At 40.7% G+C, this 21582-nt stretch overlaps 1 protein-coding gene across 1 annotated transcript in view; it reads left to right on the forward strand.

Moving 5' to 3' along the window:
* The first annotated feature begins 6526 nt into the window (after positions 1 to 6526).
* The window catches only part of PARL (presenilin associated rhomboid like), a 54551-nt gene continuing 39495 nt past the window's right edge, over positions 6527 to 21582 (forward strand). Inside the window, exons 1-4 of the mRNA XM_043473588.1 lie at positions 6527 to 6692; positions 15728 to 15926; positions 16381 to 16521; positions 19417 to 19465. Of these exons, the coding sequence (XP_043329523.1) occupies positions 6568 to 6692; positions 15728 to 15926; positions 16381 to 16521; positions 19417 to 19465 (514 nt within the window). The 5' untranslated portion in view covers positions 6527 to 6567. The remainder of the gene's footprint in view (positions 6693 to 15727; positions 15927 to 16380; positions 16522 to 19416; positions 19466 to 21582) is intronic.

The following is a 21582-nucleotide window of genomic DNA, read 5'->3' on the forward strand; positions in this document are numbered from 1 at the left end:
TCCAGCTGTTTCACCCCTAGCTATTTAACGAAAAGAAATGAAAATATATATTCACAACAAAACATACTATATGATTCCATTTCTATGATATTCTTGGAAAGGCAAAACTATAGGACATAAAACATAAGTGGTTGGCAAGGTCTGGGAGTAGGGTTATGGGTTGACTATAAAGGGACACAAGGGAACTTTTTGGGGTGAGGGGAATGTTCTGTATCTTGATTATGGTGACAGTTACACAACTGAATGTGTTTGTCAAAAATCACTAAACTGCATACTTACAAGGGTGAATGTTGTATATAAATCATATCTGAATAAATCTGACTTCTAAGAAAGAAATATCTTTTATCCTTTGACTTATTTAAAAGATGTACCTATGACTGGTAAACAAAGTACAGATATAGAAAACTTATGGTTACCAGGGGATAAGGTGGTGGGGAGGATAAATTGGGAGATTGGGAGTGACATATATATAGTACAATTTATAAAATAGATAGCTAATAAGAACCTGCTGTATATCACAGTGAAGTCAGTACTCTGCAATGGTCTGTATGGGAAAACAATCTAAAAAAAAGTGGATATATGTATAAGGGTGATTCACTTTGCTGAACACCTGAAACTAACACAACATTGCAAATTAACTATACCCAATAAAATTATTTTAAAAAGAACAAAAAGTGTCACTCATCATCTCCTTATATAAAGGGTTAAGTCAAGACCCACTTACAGTGGGTAGTGCAGTCACCAGTGACAGTGCACCCTGAGGGGAATTCAGGATAGAAAAACAGGAGGATGCATTCTGCCTTTCGGATGTAAGGGCCCCTAGGTAGTTAAGATGCATATCTAAGGAAGGATTTCAATGACCCCAGATGCTTTCATCTTCCCTTACATAGACAGATAAGCACTAAAATCATTACCTTGAGATATCTGTTCTTTTTGATTAGTAGTAAACTTTTCCTGCTTCACTACCTGTGTTTTCCCCAGTAGCTCAGGGGTAAAGAATCCACCTGCAATGTCCGGGAGGCGAGTTCGACGCTTGGGTCAGGAAGATCCCTGGAGTAGGAAATGGCAAACTGCTCCAGTATTCTTGCTTGGAATATTCCATAGACAGAGGAGCCTGGCAGACTACAGTCCACAGGGTCGCAAAGAGTTGGACACAACTGAGCGTGTGCGTGCACACACAATTTCCCACAAAAAAATGCGTGTACATACTGACCCCTCCCCTACCTGTTAGGAGCAGTTCCTTGAGGCTCTCTGAGAGGCTGTCTTCTGGGCCACAGTCCTCAGTACTGTCCCTGAATAAAACGGAAACTCACTGCTCTTATCTTGTGTTTTTTCCAGTGGACAAAATGAACCAACATTTCTAATTAGTAGCATATCAGTCATCACTGTGATTAAATAAAATTCCTATTTTACGGCAAGACAGGAAAAAATTTAACCAAAAAATTTCCTTGCAGCTTTCAGTCTCCCCACTCCCCTTGAGAGTGTGTGGTGCGTCGGCAGTAACCAGACCTCCTTAAGAGATAGCTGTCCTTCTTAATCTTGTAAAGGGCCATAAGGACACAGGACCCACAACTCCCTTCATAGGTGCAGATCTGCACTATGTAAATTGTCAATAATACATCATTTGATGTATATTTGTCTCAAAAGCTTACATAACTATGCTTTGACCTCTAACGGGTGGAAAGTCCTCAGAGCTTTCTGAAAGACTGTCTCCCAGGTTAGAATCCTCAGATTGGCTCTAATAAAAGTTTCCATTCCTTTCTTAGATCGACTATTAATTTTTTCATCCACATCTGTTAAACTGAGCTGGGAAAATTGCAGCCTGAAATGAGGAAACTTGTATTAATTAGCCTCTAGTTTTTCTGCAAGCAAATGTACAAGTTCTTCTAGGCTTTTTTTTCCTTCTTTTTTGAAAATTGAAGTGCAGTTGATATACAACGTTTCGTATGTACTGCAAAATGACTCAGTATGTGTGAGTGCCTGTGTGCGTGCTCAGCTGTATCTGACTCTTTGCGACTCCATGGACTGTAGCCCATCAGGCTCCTCTGTCTATGGAATTTCCCAGGCAAGAATACTGGAGTGGCTGCCATTTCCTACTCCAGAGGATCTTCCCAAAGCAGGGATCGAAACCGCGTCTCCTGTGTTGGCAGGCGGATACTTTACCGCTATGGTGCCTGGAAAGCCCATCAGTTCAGTTCAGTTGCTCAGTTATGTCCGACTCTTTGCGATCCCATGGACTGCATGGGAAGCCCATATATGTGTGTATATATATATTTTTCTCAGATTCTTTTCTGAAAAAAGATGATCACATTATAGGTTATCACAATATATTGAATCTAGTTCCCTGTACTATACACTAGGTCCTTGTTGATTATTATATGTATATAGTAGTATGTATGTGTTAATCCCAAGGTCTTAATTTATCCTTTCCTCCCCCGTTCCCACTTGGTAACCATGAATTTGTTTCTGTGTCTCTTCAGTCTGTTTCTGTTTTGTAAATAAGTTCATTTGTATCGCTTTTTTTAGATTCCACATACAAGTAATATCATGTATTTCTCTTTATCTGACTTCACTTGGTAAGATAATCTCTAGGTCCATCTATGTTGCTGCAAATGGCAATATTTCATTCCTTTTTATGACTGAGCACTATTCTCTTACAGGCTTTTTGAGATCTTGAAACTTTCTTGCAGACATGTTATTTTCTGTGTGGAACCATACCCAGGGCCTGGGGAGTCCAGAATGGGCCCCATTGGGCATGCAGGGTCCCAGAAAGTGGCAAAAAGCCTAGAGTTCTCTTGCCTGGATGACCCCCTCACAGGGCTGGCAGCTGTTTGTGACCCAGCAGCCTCTAAGATTGCTTACTGGCCTCCTGAGAAATCTGTATGCAGGTCAAGAGGACACAGTTGGAACCAGACATGGAACAACTGACTTGTTTCAAACTGGGAAAGGAGTATGTCACCTTGCTGGATAAAGCACAAGCTGGAATCAAGATTGCAGGGAGAAATATCAATAACCTCAGATATGCAGATGACACCACCCTTATGGCAGAAAGTGAAGAGGAACTAAAGAGTCTCTTGATGAAAGTGAAAGAGGAGAGTGAAAAAGTTGGCTTAAAACTCAACATTCAAAAAACTAAGCTCATGGCATCTGGTCCCATCACTTCATGGCAAATAAATAGGGAAACAATGGAAACAGTGACAGACTTTATTTTCTTGGGCTCCAAAATCACTGCAGATGGTGACTGCAGCCATGAAATTAAAAGACACTTGCTCCTTGGAAGAAAAGCTATGACAAACCTAGACAGCATATTAAAAAGCAGAAACATTACTTTGCCAACAAAGGCCCATCTTGTCAAAGCTATGGTTTTTCCCGTAGTCGTGTATGGATGTGAGAGTTGGACCATAAAGAAAACTGAGAGCTGAAGAATTGATGCTTTTGAACTGTGGTGTTGGAGAAGATTCTTGAGAGTACTTTGGACCGCAAGGAGATCAAACGAGTCAATCCTAAAGGAAATCAGTCCTGAATATTCATTGGAAGGATTGATGCTGAAGCTGAAGCTCCAATATTTTGGCCACCTGATGTGAAGAACTGACTCACTGGAAAAGACCCTGATGCTGGGAAAGATTGAAGGCAGGAGGAGAAGGGGACAACAGAGGATGAGATGGTTGGATGGCATCACTGACTTGATAGACATGAGTTTGAGCAATCTCTGGGAATTGGTGACGGACAGGGAAGCCTGATGTGCTGCAGTCCATGGAGTCTCAAAGCATCGGAAATGACTGAGAGACTGAACTGAACTGAACTGACAAAAGCAAGGTTAATTTATTTTAGTTTTTAAAGTAAGGCATGCCCTGGAAGACATCACAAATGCTATTCTCTCTACCTAGAATATTTCAGCCCTTCTCTCCTCCTGGTAAACTCCATCATTTTCTCTGGGAAGCCTTCTGCCCTACCTCCCATTTCTTATCCCTTGACTGCATTATTTCTCCATCCTCTAAACCCCCAGAGAGCCTTCTCCTTCTCTGACCATAGCACTTCTTCCAATGTATTGTAATTGCCTGTTTATTGCCTTGCTTCTTTTTTCCTCAGTAGAGCAGGATCTCTGTGAGGTCAGAGATAGTGTCTTCTAAAATATATCCCAGATTTAGTATACTGCCTGGCTTTACCAGCTGAGCCACAAGGGAAGTGCAGGAATACTGGAGTGGGTAGCCTATCTCTTCTCCAGTGGATCTTCCCAACCCAGGAATCAAACCGGGGTCTCCTTCCTTGCAGGCAGATTCTTTACCAACTGAGCTATCAGGGAAGCCTATACTGCCTGGCATTATGTGTTTAATAAGTATTTATAGATTGAATGTGGTGTTATTACAGCACTCAAGGTCACCTAAATCAGAGTGAAGGTCTAAGAGGAAGGACTTAATGGGAACCAAAATGTCACCTCTAAATATGACTCTTTGACATAAAAGTTATTTTGAGCTGAAGGCAATTAAGAAGCAGTAAATGCAAATATAAAATATAACATAAAAGCAGCAGCAAATGCAGACCCTGCCCCCCTCTTTTTCTTTCTAAAGGCAGAAAATAAATGTTTCCTTTCAAGGAGACAGATCCTTATCAGTCCAAAGACTAGACCAATGTGAAAGTAAAATCAAAATGGATTCAGTATTGCTAAGAGACCTCTATAGTTTAGAGAGTTGGGAAATCATTGAGGAAGTGTGACCTATGCACTTTTCAGCCTTCTCAGATTCTTCTTAGCCAAAGAATCTGATCTTTGGACAACTTATTGTCTTAATGGCAGGATCCAGAAGATCTATTCAATGTTCCAGAAACTCAAGACAATTATTTGACTCAGCCTAAAATTAACTCATGACAGCTTACCTGTTTATTAAACTCTTACCCTAAAATAACTAGCAAGAGTCCATCCCTTTAGGAAAATTGCCTTATTGGGGAAAATCTCAGTTCCCCAACCAGGTGTTGAACCCAAGTCATGGCACTGAAAACCCAGAATCCTAACCACTAGGCCACCAGGGAACTCTCTAATTCTTGAACAACCTTGCGGTTTTTGCCTTTATAGGCCTCTGATTCCTTCTCTTACCTGGAAGATGTTTCGTTTTACCCTAATCTGTGCCTCTGAATTGCAATTCTTGAGACCCTAAATAAAGCTCTTTGTTCTTTGCAGCCTCCATATTGATTATTATGAGTATTTATTACTAATAATTATTAATATTATTGTTCAACAAGAGACACTGATGCAATCTGCAACAAACTCTGTTAACCTAACATTTCTCTTCCTACTAAGGAAGATAAGCACTACCTAATCCTGGTTGGACTACCCCTAGCCCAAGCCCCATCATCTGGATAGTTCTTCACAGATTGTTTCTTTGTAGTTGTTGCTGTGTTGTGTTAGTCGCTAAACTGCATGTGACTCTTTGTGTCCAGTGGACTGCATCCTTGTCAGGCTCCTCTGTCCATGGGATTTCCCAGGGAGAACACTGGAATGGGTTGCCATTTCCTTCTCTAGGGGATCTTCCCAACTCAGGAATCAAATTCACCTCTCCTGCATTGGCAGGTGGATTCTTTACTGCTGAGCCACCAGGGAAGCCCTGTTTCTTTGTAGAAAAGGTATAAAAACTTCCTGTTCTAGCCTCTTCTGATCTTCATTCCTTTCTGAAGACTTCCATGAGCATGTAAAAATTTAATAAAATTGGTGTGCTTTTGTCCTGTTAATGTGTTTGTCACTTTAACTTTCAGACCTGGCCAGGATGGAGGAGAACTTTTTCCTACAGCTTCCTAGAAGAGGTGATGCTCCAAGTTGGTCTGAAGGACAAATTATTTAGGTAGGAAGAGAAGGGAAAGGTGGTTTGGGCAGTGAGGATGGTAATACGAACTCCAGAAAAGGAGGAACTGGAAAAGTTGTGCTTTTCAGAAACTGCAGATGATTCAGTATGATCACAGCTAGGGTAAGAGGGAGGGATGGAGTGGCAGAAAATAAAGTTGACAGGTGGGAAAGAGCTGATCAGGAAGTTTGAGTTTTATTTAGAATCTAGATTTTCATGCCAGATTTGGACCTTTTGTTACATGCACAAACTCTTCAGTGTAACATAACATGAAATGGTGAAGTGCAGTAAAAAGAGTAGTAATTTAAGAAAACTTGGGTTGCAATATTGGTTCCTCCACTCACTTCCCTTCGGTAAAAAACAACAAACCAACAACAGTAATAACATCTATCTTAAGTGTTTTGCAGTAATTTTAAGTAATACATGCAGTAACTTAGGTAAAGTGCCTGGTCCATGGCATCATTCAATAAATTCGTTTTCCCTGCTCGTTTTCCCCTCGGCCTGTAGGCTGTAGGCCCGGGCGCTAGACCACGATCCTCCCAGGTCCAGACTGAGCGGTGCCAGGAGACTGACTGTCGGCTTGCGGGTCCTAGTCTCTCCGTAGGTCGAACCTGGGCTTCGCCGCACGGGGGCGCTCTAGGCTGCTCCTCGGCACTCTATGGTTCTCCCTCGCCCCGGAAGTGGTTTCCGGCTGGGGTTGGTAAGGTCGGGCCATGGTGGGGCAGAGGTTGGGAAGATGGCGTGGCGAGGCTGGGCGCAGAGAGGCTGGGGCTGTGGGCAAGCGTGGACTCCGCCAGCGGGCGGCCGCAGCTACGAAGAGCTCACTGCGGTCCTGGCCCCGTCGCGGCTGCTCCGGCGCAGGTAATGACCGACCTCTGGGCTTCTCGCGTTTCAGAGCTGCGATTCCGGCCGCGCATCCTCAGGTGCGGAGGCCGTGCGGGCCTCTTGTGCCTCCCCTGCCTCACCCCCTCTTCTCACGCGTCCCTCCTCTCTCTCTTCCCCGTACCCGCGCCGTCCAGTCTTCGCTTCTCGTCGTGCCACCTCGCCGCGGGTCCTCAGTGACCAGCCCCGGCCCAGCTCTCCGTGAGCCCGCTGTGGCCTCTTTCTCGGGAGGGGCGTGTCGGGAAGGGGAAGTAATCTGTAAAGGGCAGATTGGGCACCATACCTCATAATCCCGCGAGCAAATAAAGAATTAACACAGCTGGTAGAGTGGCAGGGCCGAGATTTTATTCTCTTATCAGGCTTTATAAAAGTTTGTTTTTCTACAGAATACTTCTTTAGAGGAATTTATAAGGGAAGGCGGAGTCAGAGGAGGGCATCACTTTGCCTCTTGCAAAGTGTGGGAGAGGCTTTTCTGTTAAAAGGGTTGAGACAGTGGAGTATTTGGTTTTCAGATGACTTGGAAAGAAATACTCGATTTTTCCTGAGTAGCAGCTGTGTGAAGAGTATGGTCTATCAGTATTTGCTGTTTTTGTATTAGAATAGTTCAACTCTAAATTGAGAGAAATCCCTTAACTAAGGTTCTAGTGTGTATTTGGCTCTGAATTTTCTTTCTGTTGTTTAACAGAGTTTTAATTCCCCGTTTTCTTACTTGGTCAGATGAGTGCCTGAAGTCTACCTGATAGATGATAGCAAGAAGCCTTGTGTTTAGTTTAACACCAGCTCTAGCCAGTGGTAAATAATTGAGGTTCCAATATGGTGGAGCCATCCTTGATTTTCTTTTCTTTTTTTTTTTCAAACACCACAGAAACTTTATTTACACAATCCATGTGAGATTTCTGAACCTGTGCCCCTGAGGCAAGACAAGTCCTTTTCTCTCAGGCATGTAACTGACACGTAAATTAACACAAATGCAAGTCAGACCTACACACTGTTGACAAATAATTTGTAGTACCTATTTTAGTATTATCATCACGGGGATGCTCAAAGGGCATCCTTAATTTTCAAATCATCTGGAGTGTCTGTAGACTGTCTTTCCCAGGCCTTACCTCAGTCCTGTCGACTTGCCCGGTGGGCAGGAGGTGGGTTGGAGGAAAGGATGTGGGTTGTGGGAGAAGCGGGAAAGAACCTGTAGTTCTAAACAAGCCCTGAATGCAGGATCGGAGATTAGTGGTAAAATGGCTTACATTGTACTTAACTTCATGATACAGGGGAACCTGGAGCCTCAGCACTAACCTAAACTCCTAAGGAGATGGGGGAATGAGGAGCTCAGGTGGAGGTGGTAATTTATATCAGTGGTCCTGATTCCATTCTTTATTCCAAACCCCAGTTGAAACTGCATAGTTTGAGAGGGAAGAAGAGTGAATGTAGCTATTAGGAAGCAACAGGTGTTCAGTATTCAAGATCTGTGTTAGGAAGGGAAAGGAAAAGAAGAACAACTTAGTTAAAGAGGAGGCTCCAGTAAAAATTGGAGACCATTTGAAACAAATACATGTGGTGTTGAAGATTACCATCACAAGTTTTTAGTTTGTCATTCATATGCAGAGTTTGAAATTGACATTTTTTGCGGTGACATTGAAAAAGAGATTGTAGGTAAGCCTGAAATCTAACTTCTAGAAAGAAGCAAGTTTCTTTGTATGTAAGTTTATTAGATCTGTTTTCACTTCTCGAGGTTCTAAAATTAGTATATGGAGGAATGAAGTCAGTGATATGGTTAAAAAACAGAGGTCTAGGCTTAGTCTTTGTGATTTTTTGTTGTAACAGGAGTGAAGTGTGGCTGAGAATTTGCTTTTTTTTTTTTTAAACAAGAACTACAGGTGGTGATATTCGTCAGAATTTCTGCAAACTATAATGGCAGGCCCAAGACAGCCTGCCAGCCAAAAATGGTTTCTGTGCTTTAAAAGACTAAACAGTATGCCACAGAGATTTAAGTTGTTTTCACAAAGACTGAAATATTTATTGTCTGGCTCTTTACAGGAAATGAAGAACATCTCACTTAGAGTTTTTAGAAACTTTACCATCAGCAAACTATTGGCAGCACTTCTGAAAAATGGTTTAGGCTTGAAAGAAGCCTAAAAAAAAAGGAAAGAAGCGTGCATAATTTGTCAGTTGTATGTATCATTTATACGGAGCATAAATCTTAAATTTAGACTGAGATGATAGTCTTAAGATATATTTAGGTTAAATACTTGACAAATTAGTAAATCTGGTATATTCATTTCCCTTTTAATTTTCCACCTATTAACTCAAGATGAGTTTTAAGAAAATAACTGTGACATGCTTACGCCAGTCAGGAGCTTGGTGTACCTCCTCCAACCAAATGGCTGGAAATTCCAGGGTACTCTTTCGAGAGAGAAAGAGAGTGTGGATGCTATGCTGGGAATGAGCCAAAGAAAGAGGGTGTGGATGCTATGCTGGGAATGAGCCAAAAAATGCTCACTGTCAGTCTAGTTAAACTTTTGTATTGGAATTCTTCGTTTGGTTACAAATCCTATTTTTTAAATTCTAGTCAGTTAGGATTAACCTGTAGATAACTATTGTAATTTAAGTGGAAATATTGTTGGAAGAGTGGGGGATTAGGTTCTAGCTCCTGCTATTCAAAGTGGTTCATGAACCAGCAGTTTAGGACAGGGGTCTGTCAGACTTATTTTATAAAAGTCTAGATAGAAAATAGGGCCATGTAGGTCTTTGTCAGATATTATTTTTCTTTTAAACAACTCTTTAAAAATGCAAAAGGTATTTTAAGCTGGAAGACCAAATTCTCTCTGCAGGCCATAGTTTGTCAGTCTGTAATTTAGGAGCTTGTTTAGAAATGCAGCATCTCAGACTCACCCTAGATCTACTGAATTAGAATTTTTTTTTTAACAGGACCCCCAGGTGATTTGTGTAGAGACTAAAGCTTTCCCGACATCTGTGGTAAATCGCAACTTTTCAGCCCTCCCACACTTGAGAATTACCTGGGAAGCCCTTAAAAAATACTGATGCACTGGTCCCATCCCTGGAGATTCTGATTTAATTGGTCTGATGTGGAGCCATGGTGTCCTATTTTAAAAAGCTTACCAGGCAATACTAAGGTATAATATGGGAAAGGAAAAGCTGTTTTCCCTCTACCAATCTTAGATTTATTGGCTGGGACCCTGCCAGACTAACAAAAAAACAGATTAACAAGGGGAAACCGTGCTTTGCACATATACCTGGGAGTACTCAGTGATGAGTGACCGAAAGGGATGGTTAGAACTTGGTCTTATATGGAATTTTAACAAAAGAAAATTTAAGTTGTAGAGAAATGAGAATGCAAAGGGAAAGGACTTTGAGTTTCTAGGGCAGCAAATAGTGGGAAGTTAATATGGGGGCGAGTTAGTAAAGATTGTTACGTAGATTCCTCTGATGCTTTCTCTGGGTTCATAGGGTCTTGAGTTGTCTTATGATTAACTTCTGTCCTTCCTGGTAGAGACGGTGGGGTTGGGGGGCGGGTCGCAGGGCAGGGAGTGGGTACACCTTTACAAGTGTGTATCCTGCTTCTAGGCCTATAGGGGCAGGGCAGAGAGTTTTTCTTATATCTGCTGCTTCTCAGTTGCCTTCAGCTCAGAATAATCCCCATGCCAAAGTGGCATATTTGGGGGTGGAGTATTCTACTCCTCTTCAGGAGCCAGGTGTAAGAATTACTGTTCCAGACTATGCTTTCAGAGTCATAACTGCCTCTGCCACAGTTAATGTGGTAGATTTTAAAACATGGCCACAGTCATTTACAGCTTTTCTCATCTGGAGCTGGAATCTATTTCCCTTTTTCTTGAAGCACGGTTGGCCTTGTGACTAGCTTTGACCAGTGGCATGTGGAAGAAGTACTGTCCAACGTTCATAGTCTGGATCTCAAGAGGCCTTGCAGCTTTATCCTTTTCTGTCTTGGAACACTCTCACTGTTATGGTTAAAGCTCTTGTTAGACTAGACTAGAGATTACTGAGACCATTTAGAAAGAGAGAACCAGCTAACAGCCAATATTGAGGCTCCAGATATGGCAGGGAGGCCATCATAGCCTCTCCAGCTCCAGTTAAGCAGCCAGATGACTGGCTGCTTGAGTGATTCCAGATGAGACCAGCAGAACTGCCCAGCCAAGGGCAGCTACCTCACAGAATCATGAGATGTCATTACACTTTTAGGACAGTGAAGTCTTGGGGCAGTCTGTTATGCAATAATAAATGAGGCAACTGGGGAAGCTGCTACTAGATATGAATCTGCTGACCAGAGTAAGAACTGTGTCGCCTCCACCACTCCACAGGAGTGATGCCTGTGTCCCGCCTTCTCACCGAACCCAGTTCTGACCCAGTTCTGGCTAGTGAATCTGATGAGAAGGCGTTGGTCACATCACAAACTCTAACTGAAAGGATATCTGGAAAATAGTTTTTAGCTTCCCAGTCCCTGCATCATGTGAATGTACCTTAGGTGAAAGGAATAGGTGTTCAGTGAGCCAAGTCACAGTACTTAATTCTCTCCAAGTTCTGTATGTCCACCTGTAGCATATATATTCTGCATCTGAACTGTCCCTGGGGCCAGTTTGTGTAACATGTTCTTTGTGTCCTCAGCCCCACACTTTTGTTGAGATTCTTAAGATAAATATTATTCTAGGCAAAAGGTCTGGCTTTGTGTTAAAGCCAGATTCCCAACCTGGCATGTTTGTGTTCCTTCTCAGGCATTGTGCTTCAGAATTGTAAATGAGTTGAAGAACTGTTGAGGTAGTCTTTCATTAGAAGTGATTGAGTACATATCCTGTAGTATTAAGCTATTGGAGATATAAAGAAATCTCATCCTTCATATATCATGGTCTAAAAAGAGAAAAGTGTGGCCTGGTGGTTAGGTTAGGATTCCAGGAGCTCATTGCCATGGCGTGGGTTCAGCCCCTGATCAGAGAGCTGAAGTTCTGGAAGCCTCCTGGCACAGCAGGAAAAATAAACAAAACAGTCACCAGCTACACTGGGTTACAATTTGTAACCATTTACAAGGAAACATTTAAAGGAAATGTATTCCTATGATACATAATTCCTTTATGTCACACATTTTGTTTCTTGACACAGAGTGGTGTTAACTTTGTTTACTAGACTTAGCTCTAAATTAGGGATTGAACCTGGTAGCTCTGACAGTAAAGAATCGGCCCACAGTGCAGGAGGCCTGGGTTCAATCATTGGATCAGGAAGATTCCCTGGAGAAAGGAGTGGCTACTCCAGTATTCTTGCCCAGAGAATCCCATGGACAGAGGAGCCTGGTGGGCTGCAGTCCATGGGGTCATAAAGAGTTGGACACAACTGAGAGACTAAGCACATTAGTCTACTTTGGAGTTTTAAGAAAAATCAAATCCAATTGCAAAGGATTAACACACTTTTAAAGGTGTTATCAGTTAGGAATGACCTTGGTTGTAAGTTAATTGTTGCTTAAATAAATGAGAGAAGTACTTAGCTTAAAATGATTGGAGGTAGGTAACTGTTGTCTTTGCTCAGTAGCTCAAAGAATGTCAAGGTTAGTACCTGAAGCCCTTGGCCTTTCTCTTAACATTCAAGATGACTGCCCTGTCTCTAGAGACTTAGGTCCTTTTTCAAGGCAAAAAGAAATGGGAGGGATGTGACGTTAGTGATACCTCCATTTTTACTGGATAAGCAAAACCTTTTCAAGAGGTTTCTAAATAATTAAGTCTCATTTTGTTAGAGCTGTGTAATATGGCCACCCCTAGCCATAGGAGAGCCTCATAAAGTGAAGATATTTATCTTTCTTAGCCTCTGCAGAAAAAGCAGGCAATAGAACAAGAAATAGAAAAGTAGATTTGCAATTTACCATTCAGTAGTTATTTGCTAAAGGATATGGTTTTCCCAGTAGTCAAGTATGGATCTGAGAGTTGGGCCATAAAGAAGACTGAACACTGAAGAATTGATGCTTTCAAATTGTGGTGTGGGAGAAGATTCAAGAGTCCCTTGGACAGCAAGGAGATTCAAACCAGTTAATCCTAAAGGAAATCGACCTTTAATAGTCACTGTAAGGACTGATACTGAAGCTCCAGTACTTTGGCCACCTAACGCGAAAAGCCAACTCAACTGGAAGAGACCTTGATGCTGGGAAAGATTGAGGGCAGGAGGAGAAGGGGCCGACAGGATGAGATGGTTGGATGGCATCACTGACTCATTGGACATGAGCTGGAGCAAACTCTGGGAGATGGTGAACGACAGGGAAGCCTGGCGTGCTGCAATTCATGGGGTCGCAAAGAGTTGGCTACTACTTAGCAACTGAACAAACAACAAATTCATAAGCCTGTTAACAGATTCTGAAGTTCAGAGCCATTCTGAGTAACAATTGGCAGTGTTTGAATAAGTGCATTGCTTTCCAAAATAGATTTTGTTGAAAAGAGTAACCCTTACTGTAAGTACAAATCTGACTTACTAGAAGTTTTAAGGTGAATTACTTTATCATTACCCATCCTCACAATGTGATGTCTGAGAATTTGAGCTGTGGTGTGGACTCAGCATTGAAGAGCATGTTAGATGAGTAATAGTAGTAACAGTAGCTATTCCATTTTTCTGAGTTTCATGTTTCCAGATGCCTGCTAGATATCACCTGGGTGCTTAGAATACTTTATTGCAATATAACTTACATATGGTAAAATGTGTAAGTATTAAGTGTATAGCTGTTAGTTCTGACAAATGTATACACCTGTGCAACCGTCACCTAAAAATAAAGTCCATCGTTCCAGCAAGTTCCCTCTTGCCTCTTTCCAGTCAAGTCCCACTTTAGGCAACCACTATTGATTTTGATCACCACAGATTATTATTTTTTAACCACAGATAATTTTTGCCTATTTTTCAACTTCGTATATATATATATACATGCAATCACACAGTCACATTATATGCTTTTTTGTGTTTGACTTCTTTTGCTCAGTAGTGTTTTTGAGATTCATCTGTGATGTGTGATCAGTAGTTTTTCACTGAGTAGTTCAGTTAGCCATGTGTATCTCCAGGTTTCTTATCCATGGATTCAACCATGTTGATGGGGAATGTCAGCTATGTTTTCTATAAGGGATTTGAACATCCAGAATTCGGTATCTGCAAGGGATCCTAGAACCAATCTCCCATAGATACCGAGGGACAACTGTATTCTGTCATATAAATATACCAGAGTTTCTCCTTCCCCCAGTTGATAGCAATTTAAGTTCCAGTTTTTTAGCTGATAGAATTGTGCTGCAATGACTGCAAGCATTTTAAACAGTGCCTAAGATGGAATTATTCATCTCTCCTTCTAGTTTCCTATTTTGGTGCTTCTGATTTTCCTTGTCTTAGTGAATAGTACCACTTTCCTTTCAGTTATTCAAAATAAAACCAATAATTATTCTTGATCCCTTCTTTTTTCTGAAGTAATTGTTGACCCTTTCTTTATTAGGGATTGGCCTTGGTGGTAGAGATATAATGAATACAGAGGTGAGAATCTAGTTACAGTACAGCCAGTGAATGAGAGAAGGTTAAGAGTATATACAGGATATTTTAGGACTCTAGGAGTACGAAGAATACACTCAGCCTGGGGGAGTTTAGGAATGCTGCTTGGAGGAGGACATACATGAACTGAATTTTGAAGGGCACAGAAAAAGTTAGAGAAGTACATCCTGCAACAAAGGAGTAGCATTGCTAAGTTTAATAGGATGATGAGAAATTTATTATGTGGTTTGAAGCAGGGGAATGATAAATATATGTGTATTTAATAAAATGTGGAGGGTGAATTGGAGTAGGGCGGTACTAAAAGCAATGAAATCTGTTAGGAAATGGTAAAGTATTCCAGGCCAGAAGAGATGAGCTAAAGGGATTGTATTGGAATTAAGGAGAGAATGTTGGTCCTCTGAGAGAGCATTTGAGGAGGCGTTGAATGTTTGTGGAAGAATAATATGAGGAAAGAAAAAGAAAATACAACATGTTAAAATGTTTGAACTTAAATAAGCTGTTGACATAAACTAGGCATGAGATAAAGGACTAAATGAAGAATGGAAAGAATGTTATTTGCCAGAGTTGATTTTTAATTAGATGGTAAGAATTAAGGAGATGGTAAGAATTAAGGAAAGAGAATAATAACTTTTAGATTTTTAATCTTAGTGGTTCATAGAACTGTGGGACCACTGAAGGAGTAACGAAGTTGGAAAATGGAGCTGTTTGTAGAGGGGGTTGAATTCCCTCTTGAATATATTGGTTTTTGAAGTAATGAGGAGCATGCCTGCATGCTTAGTCATGTCCAACTCTTTGTGACCCCATGGACTGTAGCCTACCAGGCTCCTCTGTCCCTGGAATTCTCCCGGCAAGAATACTGGAGAGGGTTGCCATTTCCTTCTCCAGCCAAGTAGAAATAGTCAATATACAGTTGGAAATACAGGGTAAGAAAATTGAGGCTGGGACTCAAGACATATATTTGAATCACTTTCTTGTTTGGATGTCATCCAGGCCACAGAAATGAAATTTTTCTTTTTACTCAACCAGAGTGTTTCAGGGTGTGGGTTACAAAGATGAGAAGACCTGTCTGATTGCTTTCAAGCAGTTTTATGAGTGTAGAAAGGTAGTATGTTTAGAGTATAATGAGAACAATCAGGAAGAGGCCTCTGCCTGGTCTACCTGGGAGAAATTACCATTTGACAAAAGAAAAAAGCTTTTTATAGGATTGTAAACTGTGTGGAGGATGAGTACAAATTGTTTTATTTATTGATACACAGTAATAACCCAAACATGCCCTGTAAAGCTGCTGTAGTTGGTCTCTCCTTTTCCAGAAGAGCATAGTTCATTGTCTTGACTGAGTCCTAGCTGGGAGTAGGAGTCTTGGTGGCTTTGGGGCTGCAGAGTGAGAATGAACTGAGTCGGTGATTTGCAGGTGAAGAGGGGAGGCTCATAGAGGTTGCTGTTTGCAAGATGCAGTTCAGTTTCTAATCTGTCATTTTCTTCTATAGGTTTAACTTTTTTATTCAGCAAAAATGTGGATTCAGAAAAGCACCCAGGAAGGTTGAACCACGAAGATCGTCTGATCACTACACAAGTAGTGAAACATACAAGAGAAGTGCTTTGATTCCTCCTGTAGAAGAAACAGCCTTTTACCCTTCTCCTTATCCTATAAGGACTCTTGTAAAGCCTTTGTTTTTTACTGTTGGGGTAAGAGCTCACATTACTACTAGTTACCTGCATTGCTTCAGGTGTGGTGGTAAAGTACTATTTGTCTTGTTTGGGCTCCCTTAATGACACATGGAGGGGCATCAAAAGGATCTGGAGTCATGATTATAAGAGAACATGAATTCAGTAATTGCTGTTAGCACATGGTTCACTCATGTAAGCCCTGGAGAAGAAACTCATGGGCCTCTTATTTGGTATAACATTACAGGTGATACTGAGTTGATATTTTGAATTTGAAAAAGTTCTCATTGTAAACAGGTCCCAGGGTATTGTGAAGTTAATAAAATGGGAAACAGTGAAATGTTCACCTAATAAGTTCCAGTGTACCCGATGTTCCTTATGTTCATAAAAAGCAATGAAAATGAAATAATATCCTTGAAACTATGTATAGGTCTATTTCTTAAAAAATTTTTTGTAATATATTTGTTTTATGTAGTTTACAGGCTGTGCATTTGGATCAGCTGCTATTTGGCAATATGAATCACTGAAATCCAGGGTCCAAAGTTATTTTGATGGTATAAAAGCTGATTGGTTGGATAGCATAAGACCACAGAAGGAAGGAGACTTCAGAAAGGAGGTAAAGATAAACATGGCTTTTGTTTATTCTAGTTGATAAGTTTTTGAAGTCTGGTTATTATGAAGTGTGTTTAATAGCAACATTAGGTCAATAGATATGATATCATTGCACTTAATATTCTTCTTTATTCATTGTAGTAGTTTTGGTCACTAAGTTGTGTCCAACTCTTGGGACCCCATGGACTGTAGCCCACGAAGCTCCTCTATCCAAGGGATTTCCCAGACGAGAATGCTGCAGTGGGTTGCCATTTCCTACTGCAGAGGATCTTCCCAACCCGGGGATTGAGCCCTCGTCTCCTGCATTGCTGGCGGATTCTTTACTGACTGAGCCACCAAGTACTAACGTTTTATATGGCTGGCACTGTTTTAGTTAAGTGTTCCAAGAAGTTTGTCCCTCTACCCACATATATCAAGAATCACCACAAATAGTTGTTAAAAATTACTGTTTTGAATTTTCTTCCGACTCTACTAATGGCCACTGTTTTTACTTGCATCATCTGGATGGATGATTTTGGAGTATATATTGGAATCAGAGGGCGTTTTATGTTTGAGGGGTAGAGATACTGTGTGGATTTTAAAAACTTCTTAGTGACATGATGTTTATATCTCTCTGATAAATACCTACTGTTGATGTTTCTAACTGTGCTTGGATTGAGGATGCAAGAAGGGTATAAATGCAGAACTTTTAGAACTTTTCATTACTTTGTATGCATGTTAATGGCCTTCCTCGCCTTTTAGAGAAAGCATATATTTTATTTCATTTGACAGTTTATTGAGCAGAGCCCATAGGCTAATTTGTGGATCTTTCATTTTCAGACACCTCCTTTTTTTTTTTTTTTTAAAATGACAACACACTGCCCTTCCAATTTGGAGATGAGTCAGTGTCCTTTTCAGTTTTCTTCCACTTTTTTCCTGGCCAGTGAGAGGTTGAGAGGTCAACCATAGGTTTTCTTTTTCTTAATGATAGTTGAGGTTACTCTGAGTAGGGAGGATTCTTTCCTCCTTGTTTCCCCATCAACACAAGAAGCATGAGCCCTACCTGTTCTAGAGAGGCTTTATGTCAGAAGAACAGTTGATGTAATTTTGCAGGTAAAACCTGCAATAATGAGCAATAGTTTTTATTTAGTACAATATGTTTGAGAAGATAGTAATGCTGACCTATTCCACATTTCTGGATCCCTTTAAAAGCTACAGGCTGCTGAACTATAAAGTTTTGGTATCCAAATTGTTCCTTGAAATGGTGAAAATGACACAAATGGTATACATAATCTTCATCCAAAGATGAATTTGTTTGAGATAGGTAAATGATAGGATATAAAATGTAAAATCCTGTTAAAGTTGAAATAACGCATAAGTAAAACATGGGAAACAAAAGTCTGGGGAACCCATGCCTCACTACTGCATATGCAGCAAGTAAGGTGTGAGAGCTCACATACATTTAATTTTACAGTTGACCCTGGAACAATGCAGGGGTTGGGGCACTGATCCTCCACATAGTTGGAAACGTGCATATAACTTTTATAGTTGGCCCTCCGTAACAGTGGTCCCACATCGGCGGGTTCTGCCAACTCCAGATGGTATAGTATATATAGTGTAGTACATACTTACTGAAAAAAATCTGCATTTAAGTGGACCAGTGCAGTTCAAACCTCTGCTGCTCAAGGGTTAGCTGAATTACAAAAATGAAATCATTGTTGAATATGGGTCAAATATATACTGATCTGTAACTTTTTTTTTTTTTTAACCTTGGATTTCTTTCAGTATTAGTATACAAAGTCTGGCTCAAGTTTCATAGTGAGAACATGTATATATTTTTTTAATTAAAAAGCTTTAATCATGGAGGGAATTCCCTGGTGATCCAGTAGTTAGAACTTCAAGCTCCCTCTACAGGGGACATGATTTCAATCCCTGGTCAGGAAACTAAGGTCTTGCATAACACATAGTGTGACCAAAAGTCAATAAATAAATTATACATGAATAAAACTTTAATCATGGAAAATTTCAAAAGTAAAGTAAAAGAGTAAAGAAGATAAAGAAAATAGTATAATGAACCCCTGTCATCCTGCATCAAGTTATTGACACACAGGAACTTTGTTTCATCTAGTTCCCTTTCTCTCCCATCCTTCCCCACCGCTGATTACTGTAAAGCAAATTCTGGACATCAGCTCAGCATGCTCAGTCACTAAGTCTTGTCCAACTCTGTGACCCCATGGACTGTAACCTGCAAGCCTCCTCTCTCCATGGGATTTCCCAGGCAAGAATACTGGAACTGGTTGCCATTTCCTTTTCCAGGAGATCTTCCTGACCCAGGGATTGAACCCGCGTCTCCTGCATTGGCAGGTGGTTTCTTTACCCACTGAGTCATCGGGGAAGCCCCATTCTAGGCATATATCAATTATAAAAATTTCACTGTGTGTCCCTGATAGATTAGGATTCTGTCTTTTTCTAAACCTCAATCTAGTATTATACCTTAAAGTAAGGTATTTTTTTGGTAGAAAATATTCTTGGTTGGAATTTTAAAACTAGATTGGGCCTTGGTGAATAATCACTTATTTGATAGTATGCTAGGTGCTTTACATATGTACTGATATTCCTCACAATAATACTGCTAGGTATCTGTTACTATCTCCATTTTATGTATCAGGAAACTGAAGTTTGGAACTAATTTGTCGAAGGTCATAGACGTGCTCAGTGGTTCTGTGTAGAGAATGCAGGCTGTCTGACTGTAAAACACCAGTGCTTCCCACTCTACCACATATTTATTACATCTGTTCAGTAGAGATTTTTACTGATGAGGACTCTCATTTATGCACAAAGCATTTTCATTCTTGCTTTTCATTTACATAGACTGAAAGTATTTACCACATGGTGATAAGCAATTTTCCTTCTGTTTTAGATTAACAAGTGGTGGAATAACCTAAGTGATGGCCAGCGGACTGTGACAGGTTTGTGTTAGCTTACACGTTTTAGCCATTCAAGGGAAGAGAAATCAAACCAAAAGGTACAGTATGTCATAGTCAATGGCTTTTGTACCATGCTCATCAGTGGTTTAGAAGACAGAATTTCTGTACCTTCAGGCTAATGTAATGGTTTGAAAATATTGTGGCATAAAGGTACTGTATATATGAGGCTCTGGGTTATTTTCTAATTTTGATCTAGTATGATAATTATCAAATGATCTCTGTTGTAAAGTCCTAGCTTGTGAATAGCTTATGAGTAATTATTACTGTCCTATTAAAGTACTCAAAGGGAACACTGATTTAAGTACCTTATTTATGCAGCAGACTTTATACATATTGTCTCCCTACCTCACAGGGTTGCTTGCAGGGTAGTTATCTCCCCTTTTACAGATAAGGAAACTGACTTTCAGAGAAGGAACTTTTTGAAGGTCACACTACTAGTAAGTAAGAACTGAGTTTCAAAATCCAGGTCTGTCTCATCCTAGAGCCAGTTTTCTACCCCATGCTGTTTATAAGATCCTCTTTAAATGAGAGCATAACATATATATCACCATGATAATTTCATTCGTTTTTGGTAAGCTTTTATGGAAGACAGCTGGAGAAGGAAATGGCAGCCCACTCCAGTATTCTTGCCTGGAAAATCCCATGGACAGAGGAACCTGGTAGGCTACAGTCCACGGGGTTGCAAAGAGTCAGACATGACTGAGTGACTTAACTTTATGGAAGACAGTTCTTGCTCTTCAAGGTAAAACTTGTGCAATATTTAAAAAATTGTGGAAAAAAAATTGTGCAATTAGTTATTTGAGAAACTCAGGAAGTGGATTTGTAAGTTAACAATTGTATAGATAAAGGAAAAAAATCTTCCTAGAGAAATAGCAAAACATTGCTTTCCCTCAAATATGGTTAGACTTAATGGTACTCTTAATTTTTGATAACCTACTTTAGTGGAGAAAAGATGCATTCGTTTCTTCATTCAGACTATTTCATATGTCTGGAAGGTTTAATTTTCCTGTCTCTCTGGTGGAACTGATCCAGTCTTCAAGCTTATGGTTTAGACATTACTTCCTGCAGGAAGTGTTTTTTTTCTGAACTCGTTGCACTTTTTAATAACTTACAATGCATGCAGATGACACCACCCTTATGGCAGAAAGTGAAGAAGAACTAAAGAGCCTCTTGATGAAAGTGAAAGAGGAGAGTGAAAAAGTTGGCTTAAAGCTCAACATTCAGAAAACTAAGATCATGGCATCCGGTCCCATCACTTCATGGCAAATAGATGGGGAAACAGTGGCTGACTTTATTTTGGGGGGCTCTAAAATCACTGCAGATGGTGATTGCAGCCATGAAATTAAAAGATGCTTACTCCTTGGAAGGAAAGTTATGACCAACCTAGACAGCATATTAAAAAGCAGAGACATTACCTTGCCAACAAAGGTCCGTCTAGTCAAGGCTATGGTTTTTCCAGCGGTCATGTATGATGTGAGAGTTGGACTATAAAGAAAGCTGAGCGCTGAAGAATTGACGCTTTTGAACTGTGGTGTTGGAGAAGACTCTTGAGAGTCCCTTGGACTGCAAGGCGATCCAACCAGTCCATCCTAAAGCAGATCGGGTCCTGCGTGTTCATTGGAAGGACTGATGTTGAAGCTGAAACTCCAATGCTTTGGCCACCTGATGTGAAGAGCTGACTCATTGGAAAAGACCCTGATGCTGGGAGGGATTGGGGGCAGGAGGAGAAGGGGATGACAGAGGATGAGATGGCTGGATGGCATCACTGACTCGATGGACATGGGTTTGGGTGGACTCTGGGAGTTGGTGATGGACAGGGATGCCTGGCGTGCTGCAGTTCATGGGGTCACAAAGAGTCAGACATGACTGAGCGACTTAATTGAAGTGAATGCAACCTGCTTTATATAATTGTACATGTGTCATCTTTGAGAACAATGTTGAGATTTTTCATTTTTGCTGTAACTCCTAGCATATATCTGGCACACAGTTCAGTTCAGTTGCTCAGTCCTGTCCGACTCTTTGTGACCCCCATGGACTATAGAACGCCAGGCTTCCCTGTCCATCACCAACCTCAGAACTTGCTCAAACTCATGCCCATC

This window comes from Cervus canadensis, chromosome 7 (genome assembly GCF_019320065.1).
Source record: "Cervus canadensis isolate Bull #8, Minnesota chromosome 7, ASM1932006v1, whole genome shotgun sequence".
Lineage (NCBI taxonomy): Eukaryota > Metazoa > Chordata > Mammalia > Artiodactyla > Cervidae > Cervus > Cervus canadensis.